This window comes from Nycticebus coucang, chromosome 11, assembly GCF_027406575.1.
Source record: "Nycticebus coucang isolate mNycCou1 chromosome 11, mNycCou1.pri, whole genome shotgun sequence".
Lineage (NCBI taxonomy): Eukaryota > Metazoa > Chordata > Mammalia > Primates > Lorisidae > Nycticebus > Nycticebus coucang.
This window is the reverse complement of record NC_069790.1, coordinates 17902665-17930095: the sequence shown is the minus strand read 5'-3', so window position 1 is coordinate 17930095 and position 27431 is coordinate 17902665. Positions and strand designations below refer to the sequence as shown.

Here is a 27431-nt window from a genome sequence, read left to right as displayed (position 1 = left end):
ATATCAGCCATTGGGCACGGTAATGATAACACAAACCATCATTTCCTCCAAGTAAGTCAATTACCATCCAGTTTTTCCAAAGTGGAGATTAAAGGAAATCTCCTCCATCCTTGTGGATGATCATCTGAGAGACGGGTCTGCAAGGGTGACCGCAGCCACAGTTCTTGACACATAGGGCAGCCAAGCACATGTGGATGGCATGTGCACAAGGGCTGAGATAAGAGATGAAGAGATGGGCAAGAGGGTGGTTTTGACACTTTCCAGTCCAAGTTGCCTCAATCCCAAAGTCTGTACTGCTCCCTGCCTTACTTTAATTTGGATATACGTGTACAAGCACTACAATTTCTATGTTTAGCAAAGACTTTGCAATTGAGTTTCTCTCCGTTGAAACTGAAATTCCCAAACTATTGCAGTTTAGATAAAGAGGCTTAATATATATACATGAGAGCTCCAACTAAACAAATTCCAGAAATTAAAGTAGAAATCTAGAATGTTAACTAAAAGGGTCATAAGTTAATAGAAAAAAAGGAAGGAAGGGAGGGAGGGAGGGAGGGAGGGAAAAAAATTCCAAATGAAATAAGTATTAAAATGTAGTTTAAAATGTATACACATATATTCCAAGACCGAACCATAAAACATACTCTAGGAAACAATAAACCAAGTTTTATAACTTTCTTTTACTTATCAGCTGATGTTAAGATCCACAAAATTCTATAACTTTCATGTGGTGAAGAAGAAATTATAATGGAAGTTCTACAAGAAATAAACTACACATTTAAACTTGAACTATAATCTTTTAAGGGTTTCTTAGAAGGAAATTTATAGCTATTAATGCCTTTGAAATTTTTTTTGTGTCAAATAGTAAAGGAATACAAATATTTTTGTTATGTGGGTAGCTTTTACAATGGTTAAGCCAGGGCTATCAGTGTGCCCATCACCCAGTGTTTGTTATATCCATTAGGTAGATTTTACTCATCCCTTCCTGCTCTCTCCCTCTTCTTCATTTCAAATAGTTTTTTCTTCTCCATGCACCTATGTGTGCCCATCTATTAGTTCCAAATTATTGGAGAGTACATGTGATGTTTGCTTTCCCATTCTTGACACACTTCACTTAGGATAATGGTCTCCAGTGCCATCCTAATTCCTGAAAGAGACATTAATTTGTTTCTTTTGGTGGCAAAATAATAAATACTACATGGGGTGTGTGTGTGTATCACATTTCGTTGATCCATCCATGAACTGCTAAATACTTAGGTAGATTCCACACCTCTGAGACTGTGAATTGTGCTGCAGTAAACACTCAAAGTATAGGCAAAGTATAGGCATATACTTGTGATAAAATACTTCTTTTCCTTTGGGCAGATACCCAGTAGAGGGGTTGGATTGAATGGTAGGTCAACTTTTTTGTTCTTTGAGGAGTCTCCATGCTGTTTCCCACAAAGGTTGCTCTAATTTGCAGTCCCATCAATGGGGCATAAGTGTTCCATTCTCTCTGCATCCATGACAACATCAGTTGTGTTTGGACTTTTTAAGAATAGCCAGTCTGAGAGGGAGAGAGCAAGATGGCAGCCGAGTAATAGCTTCCTTGCATCTGGGCACCGTGAGTGTGGGGAGATAGGACTCCAGGCATCTCTGGCTGGTGGGATCTGCCTATAATCATCCCGGCGAGGATACAGGGAGTCAGCGAGAGACTTCTGGACCCCAAGAGGAGGACTAAAATGGTGGAAAACTGGCAAGTGGTTGCATGTGTTCAATTGGTCTAAACCCGCCGGCAACTGTGAGTATAGTAGCAGTGAGACTGCAAACTGGAAAGGCCTTACTTGTAAACTGTTTTGGTGTCTTCGGACTTGGAAATCAGTTGAACTGCCTTGGGGAGAGCCTGAGCAGGAGTGCAGAGAACTTTGGCCATTGTCTAGAGCCCCAGTCTGAGCCACAGAGCCAGACGGAGATAATAGTGTTTGGCTGTGGGCCACAGGGAGCCATTGTGAGTGATCTTCCTCAGCAAGCTCCGCTCTCAGGGTCACAGAGCAAGAATCGGGTGGGAGCTGGTAACCTACTGACTGAGTAGCCTAAGGGCGGGGTCTGAGCCGCCTTAAAGCCCTAACCCTCAGGGGCAGAGTGAGACTGGTTTTGGCACACTGGGTACGTGGATAGCCACTTCAGCAGTGATTCCAGCGACAAGCACTTTCCTGGGAAAGCTTCTGCTCAGCAAGTTTACAAGTTCAAAGTGCCTTTTAAGAGGGCTGAAGAGAGATTTAGTGTGTCTACCTACTGGGGTTTGAGAAAGCAGCAGCCTCCAGTTGTATCAGAACTGTGATTAAAATCTCATGCCCTAGAAGACCACATGTTGCCCAGACAATATTCAACAAAATATACATACTGCTTTGTTTTTGGTTGTGTTTTTTTGTTATTGTTTGGTTGCTTTTTGGTTATTTTGATGTTGTTGATGTTTTGTTTTTTAATTTCAACCTTTTCCATACAGATTTTTTACTTTCTCAATTTTTCTAGTTCAATTATAATTTCCCATTGCTGCCTTTTTCAATAACTAGAACTTCATTTTTGCTAGTGTTTCTACTGCTATTATTTGGTTTTTCACCCAATTTTATCCTGTAAAGTTTTCAGTTTGCTTCTTTTGGTTTGATTTATAGCATTTTTGTCTTTCCTCTCAACTTGGTGGAAGTGGGTCTGATCAGGTTAGCAAAGAGCTGCTGACCTCAAGGGAACCACCCAACTGGGCAACCCCAGAAGGTGGGTTTTTTTTTAAGGTTGTGTCAAAGTACCCTACTGTACACCTATATTGCTCTGTCTCCTTCTATCTGTGCTTCTCTTCTTTTTGTCAATATTCCTTTTATCAATACCCTCTCCTTTCTCCATTTTTTTTTTCTTTTCGCTCTTTCCTCCTTTCTTTCATCCCTTTCTTGCTTTTCAACCTTCTCATCCTTCTGGTCCTGTACCAAAAGGACTCATCAAAACCTTAGTCTACAGGCATGAGAAGTTAAAGAGCAAGAGGAAGTGAAAGGAAAATTAGGGCAAGGAAACAGATAAAAGAAATCACTCATGAGGAAGACTCAGCAGGAAACTCCAAGCAACATGAAGAACCAGTCCAGAACAACCCCACCAAGGGACCATGAGGTAGCTACTGCAGAGGAATCCACGTATAAACAAATGTTAGGAATGACATAAAGGGAATTTAGAATACACATGATGAAAACAATGAAAGAAATGATGGAAACAATGAAGGAAACTGCTAATGAAGTGGAAAATAACCAAAAGGAAATCCAAAAACAGAATCAAATAAGACATGAACAATATGAAGAATACAAAAAGGATATAGCAGAGCTGAAGGAACTGAAACAGTCAATTAGGGAACTTAAAGATGTAACGGAAAGTATCAGCAACAGGTTAGACCATGCAGAAGAAACAATTTCAGAGGTAGAGGACAAAGTTCTTGAGATAACTCAGATAGTAAAAGAGGCAGAAAGGAAGAGAGAGAAAGCAGAACATTCACTGTCAGAATTATGGGACTTTATGAAGCGTTCCAACATACGAATTATAGGAATCCCAGAAGGGGAAGAAGAATGACCCAGAGAAATGGTAGCCATACTAGAGAATATTATCAAAGAAAATTTCCCAAATATCACCAAAGATTCTGACACACTGCTTTCAGAGGGATATCGGACCCCAGGTCGCCTCAACTCTAACCAAGCTTCTCCAAGACACATTGTGATGAACCTGTCCAAAGTCAAGACAAAAGAAAAGATTCTGCAAGCTGCCAGGAGTAAGCGCCAGTTGACCTACAGGGGCAAATCCATCAGAGTGACCACAGACTTCTCTAATGAAAATTTCCAAGCAAGAAGACAATGGTCATCTACCTTTAATCTACTTAAACAGAACAATTTCCAGCCGAATTATGTACCCTGCTAAGCTAAGCTTTAAAATTGATGGAGAAATCAAATCATTTGCGGATATACAAACATTGAGGAAATTCGCCACAACAAGACCAGCTCTACAGGAAATACTTGAACCTGTTCTACACACTGACCATCACAATGTATCAGCAGCAAAGTGAGAACTCAGAAATTAAAGGACAGAACCTAACCTCCACACTGATGCAAAAGATAAAACTAAGCAATAGATTCTCACCAGATAAGACGAATAGAATACTAAAACACTTATCAATTATCTCAATAAATGGTAATGGCTTGAATTCCCCACTAAAGAGACATAGATTGGCTGACTGGATTAAAAAACACAAGCCATCTATTTGCTGTCTGCAAGAAACACACCTGGCTTCAAAAGACAAATTAAAGCTCCGAGTCAAGGGTTGGAAGACAATTTTTCAGGCAAATGGAAATCAGAAGTAAAGAGGAGTTGCAATCTTATTTTCAGATACATGTAGATTTAAAGCAACTAAAGTCAAAAAAGACAAAGATGGTCACTTTATATTGGTCAAGGGAAAAATACAACAAGAAGACACTTCAATTCTAAATATCTATGCACCCAATTTAAATGCTCCCAGATTCTTCAAACAGACCTTATTCAGTCTGAGCAATATGATATCTGATAATACCATCATAACAGGGGACTTTAACACTCCTCTTACAGAGCTGAACAGATCCTCTAAACAGAAATTAAACAAAGATATAAGAGACTTAAATGAGACCCGAGAACAACTGTGCTTGATAGACGCATATAGAACACTCCATCCCAAAGATAAAGAATATACATTCTTCTCAGAACTCCATGGAACATTCTCCAAAATTGATCATTGCCTGGGACAAAAAACAAATATCAACAGAATCAAAAGAATTGAAATTTTACCTTGTATCATCTCAGACCATAAGGCAATAAAGGTGGAACTCAACTCTAACAAAAATGCTCGACCCCACACAAAGGCATGGAAATTAAACACTCTTCTGTTGAATAACAGATGGGTGCAGGAAGAAATAAAACAGGAAATCATTAACTTCCTTGAGCATAACAACAATGAAGACACAAGCTACCAAAACCTGTGGGATACTGCAAAAGCTGTATTGAGAGGAAAATTCATCGCTTTAGATGCCTACATTCGAAAAACAGAAAGAGAGCGCATCAACAATCTCACAAGAGATCTTATGGCATTGGAAAAAGAAGAACAATCTAAGCCTAAACTCAGTAGAAGAAAAGAAATATCCAAAATCAAATCAGAGATCAATGAAATTGAAAACAAAAGAATCATTCAGAAAATTAATGAAACAAGGAGTTGGTTTTTTGAAAAAATAAATAAAATAGATAAACCATTGGCCTGACTAACGAGGAATAGAAAAGTAAAATCTCTAATAACCTCAATCAGAAATGATAAAGGGGAAATAACAACTGATCCCACAGAGATACAAGAGATCATCTCTGAATACTACCAGAAATTCTATGCCCAGAAATTTGACAATGTGAAAGAAATGGATCAATATTTGGAATCACACCCTCTCCCTAGACTCAGCCAGGAAGAAATAGAGCTCCTGAACAGACCAATTTCAGCACTGAGATCAAAGAAACAATAAAAAATCTTCCAACCAAAAAATGCCCTGGTCCAGATGGCTTCACTCCAGAATTCTATCAAATCCTCAAGGAAGAGCTTATTCCTGTACTGCAGAAATTATTCCAAAAAATTGAGGAAGTAGGAATCTTCCCCAACACATTCTATGAAGCAAACATCACACTGATACCAAAACCAGGAAAAGACCCAAACAAAAAGGAGAATTTCAGACCAATCTCACTCATGAATATAGATGCAAAAATTCTCAACAAAATCCTACCCAATAGATTACAGCTTATCATCAAAAAAGTCATTCATCATGATCAAGTAGGCTTCATCCCAGGGATGCAAGGCTGGTTTAACATACGAAAATCCATAAACGTTATCCACCATATTAACAGAGGCAAAAATAAAGATCACATGATCCTCTCAATAGATGCAGAAAAAGCATTTGATAAAATCCAGCATCCTTTTCTAATTAGAACACTGAAGAGTATAGGCATAGGTGGCACATTTCTAAAACTCATTGAAGCTAACTATGATAAACCCACAGCCAATATTTTACTGAATAGCTAACTATGATAAACCCACAGCAAATATTTTACTGAATGGAGTAAAACTGAAAGCTTTTCCTCTTAGAACTGGAACCAGACAAGGTTGTCCTCTGTCACCTTTACTATTCAACGTAGTGCTGGAAGTCTTAGCCAATACAGTTAGGCAAGACAAGGAAATAAAGGGAACCTAAATGGGAGCAGAGGAGGTCAAACTCTCCCTCTTTGCTGATGACATGATCTTATACTTAGAGAACCCCAAAGACTCAACCACAAGACTCCTAGAAGTCATCAAAAAATACAGTAATGTTTCACGATATAAAATCAATGTCCACAAGTCAGCAGCCTTTTTGTACACCAATAACAGTCAAGTTAAGAAGCTAATTAAGGACACAACTCCCTTCACCATAGTCTCAAAGAAAATCAAATACCTAGGAATATACCTAAAGAAGGAGGTGAAGGAGCTCTATAAAGAAAACTATGAAATCCTCAGAAAGGAAATAGCAGAGGATATTAACAAATGGAAGAACATACCATGCTCATGGATGGGAAGAATCAACATTGTTAAAATGTCTATACTTCCCAAAGCAATCTACCTATTGAATGCCATTCCTATCAAAATACCAACATCGTACTTTCAAGATTTGGAAAAAATGATTCTGCGTTTTGTATGGAACCAGAAAAAAACCCCGTATAGCTAAGGCAGTTCTTTGTAACGAAAATAAAGGTGGGGGCATCAGCATACCAGATTTTAGTCTGTACTACAAAGCCATAGTGCTCAAGACAGCATGGTACTGGCACAAAAACAGAGACATAGACACATGGAATCAAATTGAAAACCAAGAAATGAAACTAACATCTTACAACCACATAAACTTTGATAAACCAAACAAGAACATACCTTGGGGGAAACTCCCTATTCAATAAATGGTGTTGGGAGAACTGGACGTCTACATCTAAAAGACTGAAACTGGACCCACACCTTTCCCCACTCACAAAAATTGATTCAAGATGGATAAAGGACTTAAATTTAAGGCATGAAACAATAAAAATCCTCCAAGAAAGCATAGGAAAAACACTGGAAGATATTGGCCTGGGGAAAGACTTCATGAAGAAGACTGCCATGGCAATTGCAACAACAACAAAAATAAACAAATGGGACTTCATTAAACTGAAAAGCTTCTGTACTGCTAAGGAGACAATAACCAAAGCAAAGAGACAACCTACACAATGGGAAAGGATATTTGCATATTTTCAATCAGACAAAAGCTTGATAACTAGGATCTATAGAGAACTCAAATTAATCCGCATGAAAAAAGCCAACAATCCCATATATCAATGGGCAAGAGACATGAATAGAACCTTCTCTAAAGATGACAGACGAATGGCTAACAAACATATGAATAAATGTTCATCATCTCTATATGTTAGAGAAATGCAAATCAAAACAACCCTGAGATATCATCTAACCCCAGTGAGAATGGCCCACATCACAAAATCTCAAAACTGCAGATGCTGGCGTGGATGTGGAGAGAAGGGAACACTTTTATACTGCTGGTGGGACTGCAAACTAGTACAACCTTTCTGGAAGGAAGTATGGAGAAACCTCAAAGCACTCAAGCTAGACCTCCCATTTGATCCTGCAATCCCATTACTGGGCATTTACCCAGAAGGAAAAAAATCCTTTTATCATAAGGACACTTGTACTAGACTGTTTATTGCAGCTCAATTTACAATAGCCAAAATGTGGAAAAAGCCTAAATGCCCACCAACCCAGGAATGGATTAACAAGCTGTGGTATATGTATACCATGGAATACTATTCAGCCATTAAAAAAAATGGAGACTTTACATCCTTCGTATTAACCTGGATGGAAGTGGAAGACATTATTCTTAGTAAAGCATCACAAGAATCGAGAAGCATGAATCCTATGTACTCAATTTTGATATGAGGACAATTAATGACAATTTAGGTTATGGGGGGGAGCAGAAGGAGGGACGGAGGGAGGTGGGTGGGGCCTTGGTGTGTGTCACACTTTATGGGGGCAAGACATGATTGCAAGAGGGACTTTACCTAACAATTGCAATCAGTGTAACCTGGCTTATTGTACCCTCAATGAATCCCCAACAATAAAAAAATAAATAAATAAATAAAATAAACACTGAAACCAATAAAAAAAAAATATAAAACTAGGCAATGGATTCTCACAAAATAAGATGAATAGAATAGTACCACATTTATCAATTATCTCAATAAATATTAATGGCTTGAATTCCCCACTGAAGAGACATAGATTGGTTGACTGGATTAAAAAACACAAGCCATCCATTTGCTGTCTACAAGAAACACACCTGGCTTCAAAAGACAAATTAAAACTCCGAGTCAAGGGTTGGAAGACAATTTTTCAGGCAAATGGCATTCAGAAGAAAAGAGTAGTTGCAATCTTATTTTCAGATACATGTGGATTTAAAGCAACTAAAGTCAAAAAAGACAAAGATGGTCACTTTATATTGGTCAAGGGAAAAATACAACAAGAAGATATTTCAATTCTAAACATTTAAGCACCCAATTTAAATGCTCCCAGATTCTTGAAACAGACCTTATTCAGTCTGAGCAACATGATATCTAATAATACCATAATAACAGGGGACTTTAACGCTCCTCTTACAGAGCTGGACAGATCCTCTAAACAGAAATTAAACAAAGACATAAGAGATTTAAATGAGACCCTAGAACAACTGTGCTTGATAGACACATATAGAACACTCCATCCCAAAGATAAAGAATATATATTCTTCTCATCACCCCATGGAACATTCTCCAAAATTGATCATATCCTGGGACACAAAAAAAAAATCAAAGGAATCAAAAGAATTGAAATTTTACCTTGTATCTTCTCGGACCATAAGGCACTAAAGGTGGAACTCAACTCTAACAAAAATGCTCAACCCCACAGAAAGGCCTGGAAATTAAACAATCTTCTGTTGATTAACAGATGGGTGCAGGAAGAAATAAAACAAGAAACCATTAACTTCCTTGAGCATAACAACAATGAAGACATAAGCTACCAAAACCTGTGGGATATTGCAAAAGCAGTTTTGAGAGAAAAATTCATCACTTTAGATGCCTACATTCAAAAAACAGAAAGAGTGTGCATCAACAATCTCACAAGCCATCTTACGGAATTGGAAAAAGAAGAACAATCTAAGCCTAAACTCAGTAGAAGAAAGGAAATATCCAAAATCAAATCAGAGATCAATGAAATTGAGAACAAAAGAATCATTCAGAAAATTAATGAAACAAGGAGTTGGTTTTTTGAAAAAATAAATAAAATAGATAAACCATTGGCCAGACTAACGAGAAACAGAAAAGTAAAATCTCTAATAACCTCAATCAGAAATGATAAAGGGGAAATAACAACTGATCCCACAGAGATACAAGAGATCATCTCTGAATACTACCAGAAACTCTATGCCCAGAAATTTGACAATGTGAAGGAAATGGATAAATATTTGGAATCACACCCTCTCCCTAGACTCAGCCAGAAAGAAATACAGCTCCTGAACAGACCAATTTTAAGCACTGAGATTAAAGAAACAATAAAAAATCTTCCAACCAAAAAATGCCCTGGTCCAGATGGCTTCACTCCAGAATTCTATCAAACCTTCAAGGAAGAGCTTATTCCTGTACTGCAGAAATTATTCCAAAAAATTGAGGAAGAAGGAATCTACCCCAACACATTCTATGAAGCAAACATCACACTGATACCAAAACCCGCAAAAGACCCAACCACAAAGGAGAATTTCAGACCAATCTCACTCATGAATATAGATGCAAAAATTTTCTTTCTTTTTTTTTTTTTTTTTTTGGCCAGGGCAGGGTTTGAACCCGCCACCTCCGGCATATGGGACTGGCGCCCTACTGCTTGAGCCACAGGCGCTGCCCAGATGCAAAAATTTTCAACAAAATCCTAGCCAATAGATTACAGCTTATCATCAAAAAAGTAATTCGTCATGATCAAGTAGGTTTCATCCCAGGGATGCAAGGCTGGTTTAACATACGCAAGTCCATAAACGTTATCCACCATATTAACAGAGGGAAAAATAAAGATCATATGATCCTCACAGTAGATGCAGAAAAAGCATTTGATAAAATCCAGCATCCTTTTCTAATTAGAACACTGAAGAGTATAGGCATAGGTGGCACATTTCTAAAACTCATTGAAGCTATCTATGACAAACCCAGAGCTAATATTTTACTGAATGGAGTAAAACTGAAAGCTTTTTCTCTTACAACTGGAACCAGACAAGGTTGTCCTCTGTCACCTTTAGTATTCAACGTAGTGCTAGAACTTCTAGCCAACACAATTAAGCAACACAAGGAAATAAAGGGAATCCAAATAGAAGCAGAGGAGGTCAAACTCTCCCTCTTTGCTGATGACATGATCTTATACTTAGAGAACCCCAAAGACTCAACCACAAGACTCCTAGAAGTCATCAAAAAATACAGTAATGTTTCAGGATATAAAATCAATGTCCACAAGTCAGTAGCCTTCGTATACGCCAATAACAGTCAAGATGAGAAGCTAATTAAGGACACAACTCCCTTCACCATAGTTTCAAAGAAAATGAAATACCTAGGAATATACCTAACAAAGGAGATGACGGACCTCTATAAAGAAAATTATGAAATACGCAGAAAGGAAATAGCAGAGGATATTTAAAAAAGGAAGAACATACCACGCTTATGGATGTGAAGAATCAACATTGTTAAAATGTCTATACTTCCCAAAGCAATCTACCTATTCAATGCCATTCCTATCAAAATACCAACATCGTACTTTCAAGATTTGGAAAAAATGATTTTGCGTTTTGTATGGAACCAGAAAAAAACCCGTATAGCTAAGGCAGTTCTTAGTAATAAAAATAAAGCTCGGGACATCACCATACCAGATTTTAGGCTGTACTACAAAGCCATAGCGCTCAAGACAGCATGGTAGTGGCACAAAAACAGAGACATAGACACATGGAATCGAATTGAAAACCAAGAAATGAAGCTAACATCTTACAACCACCTAATCTTCGATAAACCAAACAAGAACATACCTTGGGGGAAAGACTCCCTATTCAATAAATGGTGTTGGGAGAACTGGACGTCTACATCTAAAAGACTGAAACTGGACCCACACCTTTCCCCACTCACAAAAATTGATTCAAGATGGATAAAGGACTTAAATTTAAGGCATGAAACAATAAAAATCCTCCAAGAAAGCATAGGAAAAACACTGAAAGATATTGGCCTGGGGAAAGACTTCACGAAGAAGACTGCCATGGCAATTGCAACAACAACAAAGATAAACAAATGGGACTTCATTAAACTGAAAAGCTTCTGTACTGCTAAGGAGACAAGAACCAAAGCAAAGAGACAACCTACACAATGGGAAAGGATATTTGCATATTTTCAATCAGACAAAAGCTTGATAACTAGGATCTACAGAGAACTCAAATTAATTCACATGAAAAAAGCCAACAATCCCATATATCAATGGGCAAGAGACATGAATAGAACCTTCTCTAAAGATGACAGATGAATGGCTATCAAACATATGAATAAATGTTCATCATCTCTATATATTAGAGAAATGCAAATCAAAACAACCCTGAGATATCATCTAACCCCACTGAGAATGGCCCACATCACAAAATCTCAAAACTGCAGATGCTGGCGTGGATGTGGAGAGAAGGGAACACTTTTACACTGCTGGTGGGACTGCAAACTAGTACAACCTTTCTGGAAGGAAGTATGGAGAAACCTCAAAGCACTCAAGCTAGACCTCCCATTTGATCCTGCAATCCCATTACTGGGCATTTACCCAGAAGGAGAAAAATCCTTTTACATAAAGACACTTGTACTAGACTGTTTATTGCAGCTCAATTTACAATTTCCAAAATGTGGAAACAGCCTAAATGCCCACCAACCCAGGAATGGATTAACAAGCTGTGGTATATGTATATGGAATACTATTCAGCTATTAAAAAAAAATGGAGACTTTACATCCTTCATATTAACCTGGATGGAAGTGGAAGACATTATTCTTAGTAAAGCTTCACAAGAATGGAGAAGCATGAATCCTATGTACTCAATTTTGATATGAGGACAATTAATGACAAGGTTATGGGGGGGGGGGAGGAAAAGCAGAAAGAGGGACGGAGGGATGAGGGTGGGGCCTTGGTGTGTGTCACACTTTATGGTGGCAAGACATGATTGCAAGAGGGACTTTGCCTAACAATTGCAATCAGTGTAACCTGGCTCATTGTACCCTCAATGAATAATGAATCCCCAACAGTAAAAAATAAATAAATATATATATAAAATAAAAAAGCATATAAAAATATGAGCAATGCTATTAACAAAATTTGTTAATATTTACAGAATATTGTTTATAAAACTTCACAATAAACATTCTTTTTATGTTAATATACAATGTTCATGAAAATATACCACATAATGGGCCACAAAAATAAAAAAAAAAGAATAGCCAGTCTGCTACCTCGTTCAGGTTTTACCTTGCATTTCCTTGACAACTAGTGATGTTGAGCATTTTTTTATTGTGTTTTTTGGCCATTTGTCTATCTTCTGAAAAGCTTCTGTCCATGTCTTCTGCCCACCGTTTAATGGCGTTATTTTGTTGTTGCTGTTGATGAATTGTTTGACTTCTTTGTAGATTCTGGATATTAGCTCTTTATCACATACATAAGTTGCAAATATTTTCTCCTATTCTGTAGGTATTTATTTGTGCTATTGATTATTTCCATATTGTGCTCAATCCTCTTAATTTATTCACATTCATTTATTTTTGTTGTTGCTCTAATTGAATTGGAGGTCTTACAAATTCTTTGCATAGGCTAATATCTAGAAGAGCTTTTTCTACATTTTCTTCTGTATTTTTATGGTTTTATGCCATACCTTTCGATCTTTTTTCCATCTCTAATTAATTTTTGGAAGTGGGGAGAACTAGGGGTGCTGTTTTATTCTTCAGTGTAGGGCAATACAATGTTCCCAACACCATTTATTGAATAGGGCTTCTTTTCCCCAGTGTATGTTATATGCTTTGTTGAAGACTGGTTGGTTGTAGGTAGATGGTTTCATTTCTGGATTCTCTACTATGTTCCATTAATCCATTAATCTGATTGTTGATTATTTTTATATCAATAGCATGTTGTTTTGGTTATGTAGTCAGTCCCTGAGTTACGAACACCTGACCAATTGCACTCAGGAATTTGAGAGCAAACCTACAGAACCATCTTGTTCATGACCTAGGGTCTGCCTATATTGTCTTGTAGTGTAATTTGAAGTCAGGTAATATGATGCCTCCAGATTTTTTTTTTTTTTTTTTTTTTGCTTAAAATTTCTTTGGCCATTTAGGCTCTTTTTTTGGTCCCAAATGAAACATAGAATTACCTTTTCTCTATCTGTGAAGAATGACATTGGTATTTTGAGGGGGATTGCACTGAATCTGTAGATTACTTTGGGCAGTATGCACATTTTAACAAGGTTTCATTATGTATTTCCATTTGATTCTGTCACCTGCAATTTCTTTCATCAGTGTTTCATAGTTATCTTTGTAGACTCTTTACCATCTTGGTTGAGAATATTCCTAATTATTTTATTTTCTTTGTGTTATAGATACAGGTACATTAGAGTGGGAAAAGTCTCAAAACTATCTGGTATTTAATCCAAAAAGTTAGAAACAGAAAAATAGAAAAATTATACCAAAAAAGAAAGTGGAAGGAAGGAAACTATAAGCAGAAGAATGTCAAATATGTATCATTCATAAATAAATTAAAATGCTGGTCTTTTGAAAAGACTAATAAATTGGACTGATTACTGAAAGTATAGTTAAAACAGAAGTGGACACTACAGAACTAGCAGTATCAGAGGAAAGAAAACTAGGGATAAAACTTTTAAATTAAAATTAACTACTACATTTTTATCGAAATTATTATGGATCCATATATATTTATGGGGTACATGTGATGTTTGGGCATACGAAGTAAATAAATCAAACCAGAATAATAAGAGTATCCATCAGCTCAAACATTTATCATTTCTTTGTATTAGGAACATTCAAATTCCACTATTTTTGTTAGTTTACGGTATACCATAACTAATTGTTGATTATAGTCACTTTGCTGTTCTATCAAATATTGTTCATTCTATCTAACTATCTAAGTATAACTGCCATCTATCACTTTTATTGTGTTGAAGTAAGTTCCTTTTACACCCAGTTTTAATGAGTTCTTATCATGAAGGAGTGTTGAATTTTATTGAACGCCTTTTTAGTATCAATTTCCAAGTTCATATGGTTTTGCCCTTCATTCTGTTGACATGATGTATCACATTGATTGCTTTGTGTATGTTGAACGATGCTTGCATCCCTGGGATGAATCCCACTCGATAATGATGAGTAATCTTTTCAAGTGTTGTTAATCCACTTGGCTAGTATTTTATTGAGAATTTTTACATCTATGTTCATTAGAGATACTGATCTATAGCAGATTTTTTTTTGTTGTGCCTGTGTTGAGTTTGGAGATTAGGTTAATATAGGACTCATAGAGTGAGTCTGGAAGTATCATGTCACCCAAGATTTGAAAAGGAAAGGAGAGAGAAAAAGAGAGGCAGTGACAGAGAAACAAGAATGGAGAGAGCGAGGAAAGTCTTCTCAACATGCACAGCCTTGCCCAAGACCTCCTGTTGCTAGTGGGAATGATAATATTGTTCATATTACTGTTTGTACAATGAACAAGCACCATTCCCAGTGTCGATTTCAGAACAATGACTGACTGGATGAAGGATTCAGTACAACAAAACTTCCCACGGTGCTTTCCTAAATGTCTCGCTTTAGAGATCAACACTCTAGGCCCCTAACTGGCCCAGGAAGCAGGAAGCATGGATCTCCATCAGATCCTAAAACAGCAAAAAACACATGTTGTCAGCCAGTGCACTGGGCAAGGCCAGGAGAAGGTATTACAGTTCAATCTGGAGGAGAATCCTAGGGATGGGTCCCGTGCAGGGTGCAGCTGCTATAGGGGAACAGGATGTAACAAGGTGGTTAGACTTCAACTGAGGGTTTCTCTTTGTTGAGAATCCAGTGAAGTCAGGGCAGAAAGAGAGACAGGGGCTGGTCTAACTTGTGTAATAGGAGCACCCACAAGGAAGGTTTTCAGTGTGGCACAGGGCAGGTCTGAGTCATCGTGTCATCCAGCTGGCACAGTAATACACTCCAGAGTCTCTTGCTTCCAAACGTTGCAATCGCAACTTGAAACTCTTTTCTGTGCCTATTAAAGGATTGTATTTTTCTTCACTGACTCCTGATTCCACCACCAACTTGTAGTTAGAAACATCATAGTAGAGAAGGCGTCGTGGGGCCTTGCCCTCCTGGAACAGGTACCAGTGAATATAGGAGGAACTTTGTTCAATATGACAAGTGATATCAACAGCTGACCTGGTTTTCCTGGTGATTGACATCATTTTCCCTTCCAAGTTCGAAGATACCTGACTGGCTACAATGAGAACAACAAAAATAATGAGGATTTCCTTAGTAAAGCACCTGTGCAAAACAAACCAACTCCATGAACATTGCCCACTGCAATATGCTTACCAGGCAGCAGGAAAGCCAGAAGCAGGGCAGGAGCCCACCACATGTCTTCTCCTCTTCACCTTGGAAAGAAAGGAATGGGGGATAAGAGGAGCAGAAGCCCCTCCAAACCCAAGTTCTACCCAAAAGGAAGTGATCCCTGGAATTCAAGACAGTGGGTGGAAGCTGTTCTTCACTGAGCAACAGGCAGAGAGAAGTGACTGCGGATCTGTCTTAGAAACCTCCAAGCTGTTCACCCAGAAGCCCTGAGGGCCTGAGAGGACCTGCAGAGCAGCCCGGCCCCCTCCGCTTCAACCCACTTCTCCAGCGCCCTCCTGTGGCAGCTTGAGGAGCTCAGTACTTCAGCAGATGGAGGGCAGAGATGGCAGGAAGCTGACCTGGGTGCAGAGTGCCTGGGTCCTGTGGGGTGAGCAGTCCTGAGTCAGGCTCCCTCCCTGCACTCCACAGTTTCAGTATGCTGCAGCTTCTGCCATGGTCTTGCCTTTTAGTGAAGCGTCTTTATTTTTGTCCTGAATTACCTACAGTACTTGGAATTTTTCTATTTTTTCCTCATGAATTAATATTTCAGGTTGCTCCGATTTCAACCTGTCCAAAACAAGCTGTAAGCAAAGAAAAGAAAAACACGTGAATACATGATAAATGTGTACAAGGATGCACCATTACAGAATTTCTTTGCTCTCTCTTGAGGATGTGAAATGATTGGGAAGCACCTGGGGGCCCATCGAGAAAAGCAGATGAATTCTTCGAGCATGGATATCATCCTGCATCGTAAGGAGAGGCAGGAAAGTCAGGAAGTGTGGGCTAAATTCCCAGACAGTTTAACATCCACAATAGTAAGTGGTCTCACCTTCATCTTTATGAAATTTGCTGTCATGTTTGAAGTAAAAGACTGGGCATCATTCTTAGCCACAGCCCCTCTTGCACTCTGAGCAGATGCCTTATGGCAGAAACACACATTGGATGTTCCTAAGGCTGACTTAGGTTTCAGCTCATAGCAGTGTATAACTTCATTTTCAAAGTCTTGGATGGATATTTTACAAGATATAAAAGTATGAGACCAGCCTGAGCAAGAGGGAGACCTTGTCTATACTAAAGATATAAAAACTGGCAAGAGGCAAGAAGATCGCTTGAGCCCAAGTGTTTGAGGTTGCTATGAGCCATGATGATGCCATGGTACTGTACCCAGGGCAACAAAGCAAGACTCTGTCTCAAAATTCAAAAAAATATATCTTTCCTCTGGAAGTTGATATTTTAGATTTGTGCCAATTTTAACCCCCTAAAAACAACTGTAAGGAAAGAAAGTTTAGCAAAACTAACAAAACTGGAGGATTCACATACACTACAGAGGTGTAGTGACCTAAACTGCATGGTTCTGGCAGAGACACAGACACAGAGAACAATGGAGCAGAGCAGAGAACACAGAAATAGATCCACACATCTGTAGTAAACCTACCTTTCACCAAGGTGCCAAGAAGATATGGTGGGGAAAGGACAGTCTCTTCAATAAATGTTGCTGGACAAACTGGGTGTCCACAAGCACAATAGTGAAATTAGACCCTTATTTCTCACCATACACAAATATCATATCAGAGTGGATTAAAGACTAAATCTAAGACCCGAAACTATGAAATGATTTAAAGAAAACTTTGGGGAAACACCTCAGGACATTGGTCTGGGGCAAGGATTTCCCGAGTAATACACTCAGTGCTCAGGAAACCAAAGCAGAATTGGACAAGTGGAATCACATCAAGCTGAAATGCTTTAGCTCAGCCAAATAAATAATCCACCGAGTGAAGAGACAACCCACAGAGTGGGAGAATATATTTGCCAATTACCTGTTTCACAGGGATTAGTAACTAGTATATAAGAGCTCCAACTCCATGGGGAAAAAAATACAAAAATCCAAATTAAATATGGGCAAATAATCTGAATTGATATTTCTCAAAAGAATGCATACACATGTCCATCAGGTATATGAAACAACGCTCCATGTCATTAGTCATCAGAGAAGTGCAAATGAGGACTACAATGAGGTATCATCTAATCCCAGTTAGAACGGCTTTTTATCAAAAAGACAGACAATGACAAATGCTGGTGAGGATGTGGAGAAAAGGGGACCCTCCTTACATTTTCCGTGGGAATGAAAATTAATGCAACCAGCGTGGAGAACAGTACTGACTCCACTCATAAAACTAAAAACAGGACTACCATATGACCCAGCAATCCCACTGCTGGGTGTACATCCAAAGGAGGGGATTCAGTATATTGAAACACCCATGTTTATTGCAGCACTAGTCACAATAGTCAAGATATGGAATCAAGTGTCCATCAACAGGTGAATGCATAAAGAAATTGTGGTACATATACACCGTGAAACACCATATAGCAATAAAAATGAATGAAACTCTGCCTTTTGACACAACATAGATGAAACTGGAGAATATTAAGTAAAGTTAAATAAGCTGAGCACAGAAAGGCACATCTCACACTCTCACTCACATGTGGGAGTAAATATTACAAACAACTGATCTCATGGAGACAGAGAGTAGAATGGATTATAGTTACCAGAGCCAAGGAAGGGGAGCAGGGACATAGGAATAAAGTGGGGATGGTTAATGGGTGCAAAAATATAGAGAGTTAGATAAAAGGAACAATATTTGATAGCATAACAAAGTGTATTTGACTGTAAGTTAGGATATACTTTACGTAATAAACAGTGGAATTGAGGTGTCCCTTAAATGAAGAAATATTAAATGTCTGAGGTTATGTATACACCACGTACCCAGATTTGATTAATTCACTTTGTATACCTGTATAAAACCATAAGGTACCCTATAATGATACACAATTATTATATACTCATAATACTGTAATTAAAATAAAATTTTGCTTTAAAAAAGAAAATTTAAGATTTCATCAAAAATGTTAGAAATATAAAGCATAATAACTTATGGACAGATACATACAAAATACAAAGGAAAAAATATTCCATTTATTAGCAATAACAAACCAGAAATAATTTTAACAGAAAATATGCAGGATGTATAGGGACATGAATATAAAATCTACAAATAGTCTAAAATGAGATAACCTGTACTTGTGTGTGCACACACACGTGTGCGTAATTACATATGTAAAATTATGTCTTGGATTATGGAGTGGACACCAGTTGTTTGTCCTTCCAGACGTCCTCCTCCCTTCTTATTGCCAGGATCTTCCCTCTGTGGGGAACTCTTCTTTCTCCACCTTATATGGTTTTGGTGCAGCTCCTTCTCCCAGTCAGAGTAGGACACTCCCCCAATTTGACTTTTCTTTTTTAATTGAGACAGAGTATCACTTTATTGCCCTCTGTAGATTGCGCTGGCATCATAGCTCACAACAACCTCAAACTCTTAAGCTGAAGTGATTCTCCTGCCCCAGCCTCCTGAGTAGCTGGGACTACAGGCACCCGCCACAATGCCTGGCTATTATTTTTGTTTAGCAGGCCCAGTCTGGGTTCAAATCCACCAGCTCCAGTGCATGTGGCTGGTGTCCTAACCCCTGAGCCATGGGCACCAAGCCCCAATTTGACGTTTTAATAATACATCAGCCTTTTGGCCACAGTAATGATGCCAGGGATGATCATGTCCTCCAAGTCAGTCAATTATCATCCAATTTTTCCAAAGTGGAGATTAAGATAAAGGGCCTCCATCCGTGTGGATGATCATCTGAGAGACGGATCTGCAAGGGTGACCGCAGCCACAGTTCTTGACACATAGGGCAGCCAAGCAGAATGTGGATGGCATGTGCACAAGGGCTGAAATGAGAGATGAAGAGATGGGAAAGAGGGTGGTTATGACACTTTCCAGTCCAGGTTGCCATCACCCCCAATGTCTATACTGGTCCCTGTCTTGCTCTAGTTTGGATACACGTGTATAAGCACCACATCTTCCATGTTTAGAAAAGACGTTGGAGTTGGGTTTCTGTCACTTAAAACCAAAATTCTTAAACTGTTGCATTTTATATAAAGAGGCTTAATATAAACATGACAGCTCATCCTAAACAAATTCCATAAATTCTAGTAGAAATCTAGAATACTTACTAAACTGGCAATATGCTAAGAGAAAAGAAGAGAGGGAGGGAGGAGAGAGGAAGGGCGGGAAGGAGAGAGAAAAAGAAGAAAGGAGGGAGAAGGAGGGAGGAAGGAAGGAAAAACTTTACAAAATGAAATAACTATTGAAAAGTATTTTAAAATGTACATACGCATATTCCAAGGCTGAAACATAAAATATATTCTAGGAAACAAAAAACCCAGTTTTATAACTTTCTTTTACTTATCACCTGACGCTAAATCCACAAAATTCTGTAATGTTCATGTAGTGAGGAAAAATCATTACAAACTACACAATTCAAGACTTGAGCTACAATAGTTAAAGTGTTTTTCAGAAGGATGTTTATAGCTATTAATGCCTTTTAAAAAGTTTTTTATGTCTAAATACTAAGGGAGTACAAATATTTTTGTTACATGTGTAGCTTTTATAACGGTTAAGCCAGGGCTATCAGTGCGCCCATCACCCAGACAGTGTTTGTTATATCCGTTAGGTAGGCTTGACCCATCCCTTCCTGCTCTCTCCCTCTTCTCATTTCAAATAGTTTTTTCTTCTCCATGCACCTATGTGTGCCCATCAATTAGTTCCAAATTATCGGAGATTATATGTGGTGTTTGCTTTCCCATTCTTGACATACTTCACTTAGGATGATTGTCTCCAGTGCCATCCAAATTCCTGAAAGAAACATTAATTCATTTCTTTTGGTGGCTGAATAATACTCCATGGTGTGTGTGTGTGTGTGTGTGTGTGTGTGTGTCACATTTTGTTGATCCACCCACGAACTGGTAAACATTTAGGTAGATTCCACACCTCTGAGACTGTGAATTGTGCTGCAGTAAACCTCAAGTATAGGCATCTTTGTGATAAAATACTTCTTTTCCTTTGGGCAGATACCCAGTAGAGGGGTTGGATTGAATGGTAGGTCTACATTTTTGTTCTTGGAGGAGTCTCCCTGCTGTTTCCCAGAGAGGTTGCTCTAATTTGCAGTCCCACCAATGGGGCATAAGTGTTTCTTTCTCTCTGCACCCATGACATCTACTGTTTCTGGACTTTTTTTTTTTTTTTTTTGTTTGTTTTTTTGTTGTTGTTGCAGTTTGGCTGGGGTTGGGTTTGAACCCGCCACCCTCGGCATATGGGGCCGGCGCCCTACTCACTGAGCCACAGGTGCCACCCTGTTTCTGGACTTTTTAAGAATAGCCATTCTGATACCACATGGAGGTTTTTTTTACCTTGCTTTTCCTTGATGACTGATGTTGAGCAGTTTTTCTTGTATTTGTTATCTTCTTTTGAAAAGCTTCTGTTCGTGTCTTTTGCCCGCTGTGTAATAGGGTTGTTTTTTTCTTGATGAATTGCTTGACTTCTTTGTACATTCTGGATATTAGCTGTTTATCACATGTATAAGTCATAAATATCTTCTCCCATTCTGTAGGTGTTTATTTTGCTGTATTGATTATTTCTTTGTTGTGCTAAAGCCTGTTAATTTAATTGATTCACATTTATTTATTTTTGTTGTTGCCCTAATTGTCTTCTTTGCGTAAGCCGATACCTAGAGGAGCTTTCCCTACATTTTCTTCTATATTTTTATGGTTTCATGCCTTACATTTAACTTTTATCCACCTTGAATTAATTTTTTTTAAGTGGTGAAAAATAGGAGTTCTTTTTCATTCTTCTACATATAGCAATTCAATGTTCCCAGCAACATTTATTAAATAGGGCTTCTTTCCCCCAGTGTAGTTCTTATGTGTTTTGTTGAAGATTCATTGGTTGTAGGAAGATGGTTTTATTTCTGGATTCTCTATTATGTTCCATTGGTCACTGTCTGTATTTTTATACCAATAGCATGTTGTTTTGGTAATACTGGCAGTCGCTGACTGACTTGTACTTAGGAATTTGAGGAAAAATCTACAGAACCATCTCGTTCATAACCTGAGATGGCCTGTATAGTCTTGTTTTAAATCAGTTAATATAATGCTTCCAGAATTTTTTTTTTTTTTTTGCTTAAAATTGCTTTGACTATTTGGGCTCTTTTTTGATTCCAAATGAAGCATACAATTATTTGTTTCTATAACTACGAAGGATGACATTGGTATTTTGAGGGGGATTGCACTGAATCAGTACATCACTTTGGGAAGTTTGGACATTTTAACGTTGTTTATTCTCACAATCCACGAGCATGATATATTTTTCCATTTGTTTCTGTCACCTGTAATTTTTGTCATCAGTGTTTCTTAACTGTCCTCATAGAGTCTTTTATTGCCTTTGTTCAGAAAATTCCTAAGCATTATATTTTCTTCATTTTATAATTACTGATGTCTTAGAGTGAGCAAGCATCTCAAAATTATTTATCCAGTATTCAATCCAAAAAGTTAGGAACAGAAAAATAGAGTAATAAAAAAAAAAAAAAAAGAGGGAAGGAAGGAAACAATAAGAATAAGAATAATCAAATACAAATCAGGTAAATTAAAAAACTTGTCTTTTGGAAAGACTAATAAATTGGGCTGATTTCTGAAAAAGTAGTTAAAACAAAAGTGGATACTACACAACTAGCAGTACCACAGGGAAAAAAACTAGAGGTATAACTACAAAAGCAGAAATTCAAAATAATATAAATCAGTAAAATTCTGCCAATGCATTGAAAAACACAAAATACTCATGATCGCCTAGAAATACAGAAATTATAAAATGTACTCAAGAAGAGAAAAAGAAAGGCATAGCTTCTAATTAAATATAGTAACATTGCATATATTCCAAAGTACATACACACAAAAATAATGTCACCAGGAACTAACAGCATTTTTCTTCCTTCTTTTAACTTTTTTTAAATTTTAATTGTTATGAGTACATAATATTTGTATATATTTATAGGGTACATGTGATGTTTAGGCACACCAAGTAAATTAATCAAACCAAAATAATAGGGATATAATCACTTCAGGCATTCATCATTTCTTTGTGTTAGGAACATTCTAATGCCACTATTTTCTTTTATTTTACAGGTTACCCTCACCAATTGTTGATTATAGTCACTTTGCCATGCTATCAAATATTGTTGATTCAAACTATCTAAATATGACTGCCATCTATAGCTTTTCTTGTGTTGAGTAAATTCCTTTGTCACCCAGTTTTTTGAGTTTTTGTCACGAAGGGAGGTTGAATTTTATCAAAAGCCTTTTTAGCTTCAGTTTCAAAGATCATACAGTTTTTGTCCTTCATTCTGTTGATATGATGTATCACATTGATTGCTTTGTGTATGTTGAACCATGCTTGCATAGCTGGGATGAATCCCACTTGATCATGATGAATAACCTTTTTAAAGTGTTGTTGAATTCCATGGGCTAGTGTTGTGTTGAGGATTTTCGCATCTACAGTCATTAGAGATACTGGCCTATAATTGCCTTTTTTGTTATGTCTTTGTCCTGTTTTGATAGTAAGTTGATACAGGCCTCATAGAATGAACAAAGTAACTACTACATCCACCTCTACCAGGAGGGCAAGGATGACATGTCATGTCACCTGAGATATGAAAAGGAAAGGAGAGAGAAAAAGAGAGATAGAGACAGAAGGACCAGAATGGAGACCATGAGGGAAGAAAGGCAACTCAACATGCACAGCCTTGCCCTAGACCTCGTGTTGCTAGTGGGAATGATAATATTGTTCATATTATTACTCGTACAATGAACAAGCACCATTCCCAGTGTCTATTTCAGAACAATGACTGACTGGATAAAGGTTTCAGTACAACTGAACTTCCCACGGTGCTTTCCTAAATGTCTCACTTTAGAGATCAACACGCTAGGCCCTTAACTGGCCCAGGAAGCAGAGCTCATGGATCTCCATCAGACCCTAAAACACCAAAAGAACCATGTTGTCAGCCAGCACATACTATAGTTATCTAAAGTCATGTATAATAATTCTTATAAACCAAAGCAAAAAATTAATATTCCAGTGGAAGAATGGGCAAGAAGTATAACAAGGCATTCCACAAATGAAACATTAATCAATAAACTTATCAAATAACACTACTACTCTTTAATGATAAGAAAATGCAAACCAAATTAACATTTCTCATTTTTTCTGAAACACAGAGCTTGACAGAAATTTCTATCACATTTAATTTGATGACCTTGGGTACATTATTTAAGTTCTCCTTGTGTGAACTGTTCATCTGCTAAATTCAAATGTACTTTGAACTGTTCCTAAGGTTTCTTTGTAAATTATATAAGGTAACACACATTAAGTGCTTCCTGCACTAACTCCCAGATAATAAGTGCCCCAATTTACCAGTCATTATTATTATTATTTGTACAGTTAATGTCTAAAATACTAGATGGATCAATGATATGAACATGACATAATAAACGAGTAAAAACAATAAAAGTAATTATATGCATTTCTTTAAGGATGATCATGAACTTTAGGCATGTATTCAAGTGAGGTAGAGAACAGAAAATAAAAGATTGATAAAAATCCATAAAATTGGAATACCAAAACAAAAATAAAAATGTTAAATTACATAAAAAGAATACATCCTGTACATACAGTGAACAAAAGATTTATTTCTGAGCCACAGGAGCCGCCCAACAAAAGATTTATTTCTATAAAAGTGAAAGACATAGCGGGTACAGTGGCTCATGCCTATAATCCTAGCACTCTGGGAGGCTGAGGCTGGTGGATTGTTTGAGCTCAGGAGTTCGAGACCAGCCTGAACAAGAGTGAGACCCCATCTCTAAAAATAGCTGGGCATTGTTGTAGGTGCCTGTAATCCCAGCTACTCGGGAGGCTGAAGCAAGAGGACCACATGAGCCCAAGACTTTGAGGTTGCTGTGAGCTATGACACCAGAGCACTCCACAGATGGTGACCGAGTAAGACTCTGTCTCAAAAAAAGAGAAAGAAAAAAGAAAAAAAGACATCTTTTGAATCAATAAAGTGAAATCATCCAACTGAACTTACAAAAATATTGTCACCTATAAGCTTAGGGATGGGAGAAGGAAGAGGATCTAGGAAAGAAGCAAAAATCTCAAAATTCACCTTCTTTTAATATTTTTTTATTTCATGTCCATATAATGCTTTTATCTACACAAAATAAATATGAAACAAAATGAAATAAAACCAATCCCCCAAATATGAAATTACAAAATAAGAAAGACAAACTACATTCATATCAAAGGTGACATGAATATATAAAGAATTATTTCAAATGATTTTTCAGTAATAGTAATCTTATTGTATGTCCTAAGACAAAGAAAGAAAGAAAGAAGAGGGAAACTTTAAAAACCAAACCAACAGGGCAAGAGAAAGAGAGACAGACAGGAAGGGAGAGAGAAAGAGAATCTTAGAGGGCTTAAGTCAGACCTAGCGCTGTGAGTGGTGATGACAGCCTTGCTCATACTGTGATAAATACAAAGAACAAGCACCATTCCCAACCATGATTTCAGAACAATGATTGGATAAAAGATTCAGCACAGGTAACCTTCCCACAATGCTGTAATAAATGTCTCCCTTTACTAATCAATTCTCAGGGCCCTTAACCGTCCTATGAAGCACATAGAATGAGTTTCCACCAGCCCCTAAGAGAGCTAGAAGTACAATATTGTCAGCCAGAGTGCTGGGTCAGGCCTGGAGAAGGCAGCTCAGTCTGTAGGCGAGTCCTGGGCTGGGGTGGGGGCAGCGTGCAGCTGCTGACAGCGAGTAGGATGTAACAGGGTGGTTAGGACCTGGACTCAGGGTTTCTACTTGTTCAGAATTCAGGAAATGAGCCAGGGGCTGCTCTATCTTGCCTACCATGAGTAGCCACAGCAAAGTTTATAGTGTGGCACAGGGCAGGTCTGAGTCACTGTGTCTGACCCAACTGGCACAGTAATACACTCCAGAGTCGCTTGCTTTGAGATTTACCAGTACCAACGTAAAACTCTTATCTGTGGCTTTATAAGCAATGTATTTCCCTTGACTGATTCCTGATTCCACCACAGTTCTGCCAGTGCTAACCTCATAGTAGAGAAGGTGTCGTGGAGCCATACCCTCCTGGAGGAGGTACCAGTGGATGTAGCTGGCACTTTGATGAACAGTATCACAAGTGATAACAACAGCTGACCCTGTTTTCCCGGTGATTGACATCATTTTCCCTTCCAAGTTGGAAGATACCTGCCTGCCTACAATGGGAGGGACAACAAAAAATTAATGAGGATTTCCTTAGTAAGGCACCCTGTGCAAAACGAACCAACTCCTTGAACATCGCCCACCGCAACATACTTACCAGGCAGCAGGAAAGCCAGAAGCAGGGCCAGAGCCCACTGCATGCTTTCCTTTCGTGGACTTAGAAAGAAAGGGTACAGATGATAAATGAGCAAAATATCCTCTCAAGACTCAAATCCTACTCAAAAAAGAAAAAAATCTCAGGGAAAGAAGACAGTACTTGAGAGCTGGTCTTCTTGACAGAAAGAAGTGACTGAGGATCTGTCTTAGTCCAAGCTGTTCACACAGAAGTGGGGTCCTGGAAGAACCCGCAGAGGAGCCGGCACCACCCAGCTTCAACCCTCTTCTCCAGCGCCCTCCTGTGGCAGCTGAAAGGAGACCTCTCCAGAAGAGAAGAAGCTTGGGTAGCTCAGAACTGCAGCAGGTGGAGGGCAGGGATGGCAGGGAGCTGACCCCATGAACAGTGCTCCGGGGCCCTGTGGGGTGAGCAGTCCTGAGTCAGATTCCCTCCCTGCACTCCAGAGGTAAGCCCTTCATATACTTCAGCTGCTATGGTGGTCTTGCCTTCTTGTCAAGCTTCTTTATTTTTGCCTTTAATCATCTTCCTTTTTACATCTTTAAGTACACTTTCATGAACTACCAGCATCAACTCTGAAAGAGCTTCAACATGGCTGATTAAAAGGAATTAGGGACAGGTACATTGGTCTCCATTTGACTCTACACAGAGGTAAATGAGTGTGTGGGTGGGTGGGTGGGTGGGTGTGTGTGTGTGAGAGAGACAGAGAGAGAGACAGAGGCAAATCCATTTTTAGGGGATTTCTGTTCATCCTTAAATTAAAAAGACACCCTCAAGTAGGATTGCGAGAGATAGTATGAAAAGTAAATAAATGAATAAAAGTACATGGAATCGTGTCAATTCAATATTTGATACATACCTAAACTAAAAAGGTATTTGTTGTTTGTTTAAAATACTAATTTACCTAGGCATCCCTTTATTTGAAATACTAATTTTACCTGGACATCCCATATGTATTTGGCAATAAAAATATGCACAGAAACTGTATGGCATCTTCAAGGAACATGGACTGATAGCTGTACACATATAAATAGGTGGTCACAGAATTAGAGTAGATTGGTTGTAAATTTATAGTGATGCCTGTATAGATTTTTCTCTATCATTTTAATAAAAGTGTTTGGATATGTGTTTCAAATTCTCACATTAAGAAGTTCCACAATGTCTCTCATAACAACTGGGAGTGGGAAGAGTAGAAGACTCTGGTTGGTCTCCCTTCTGCCTCGGGGACCACGTGTGCAGGCGCATGTGACTACCATAGGGGCAGCTCTGAAAGCTGAGCCCTCCATGTCCCTATGCAGAAGACAAGGTCAAGGACATTGGAGTCTGGAATATCCTTGATGGAACAGAAGTCTT

General features: G+C 38.2%; 1 gene segment (V, D, J or C); it reads right to left on the bottom strand.

The window, feature by feature from the left end:
* Nucleotides 1–26271, bottom strand: part of LOC128559987 (T-cell receptor gamma chain C region C7.5-like) — a 60616-nt gene extending 34345 nt beyond the window's left edge. Inside the window, 3 exon segments of the C gene segment in view lie at nt 2931–2948; nt 25655–25959; nt 26064–26271. Of these exon segments, the coding sequence occupies nt 2931–2948; nt 25655–25959; nt 26064–26106 (366 nt within the window).
* Between the last annotated feature and the right edge of the window lie 1160 nt (nt 26272–27431).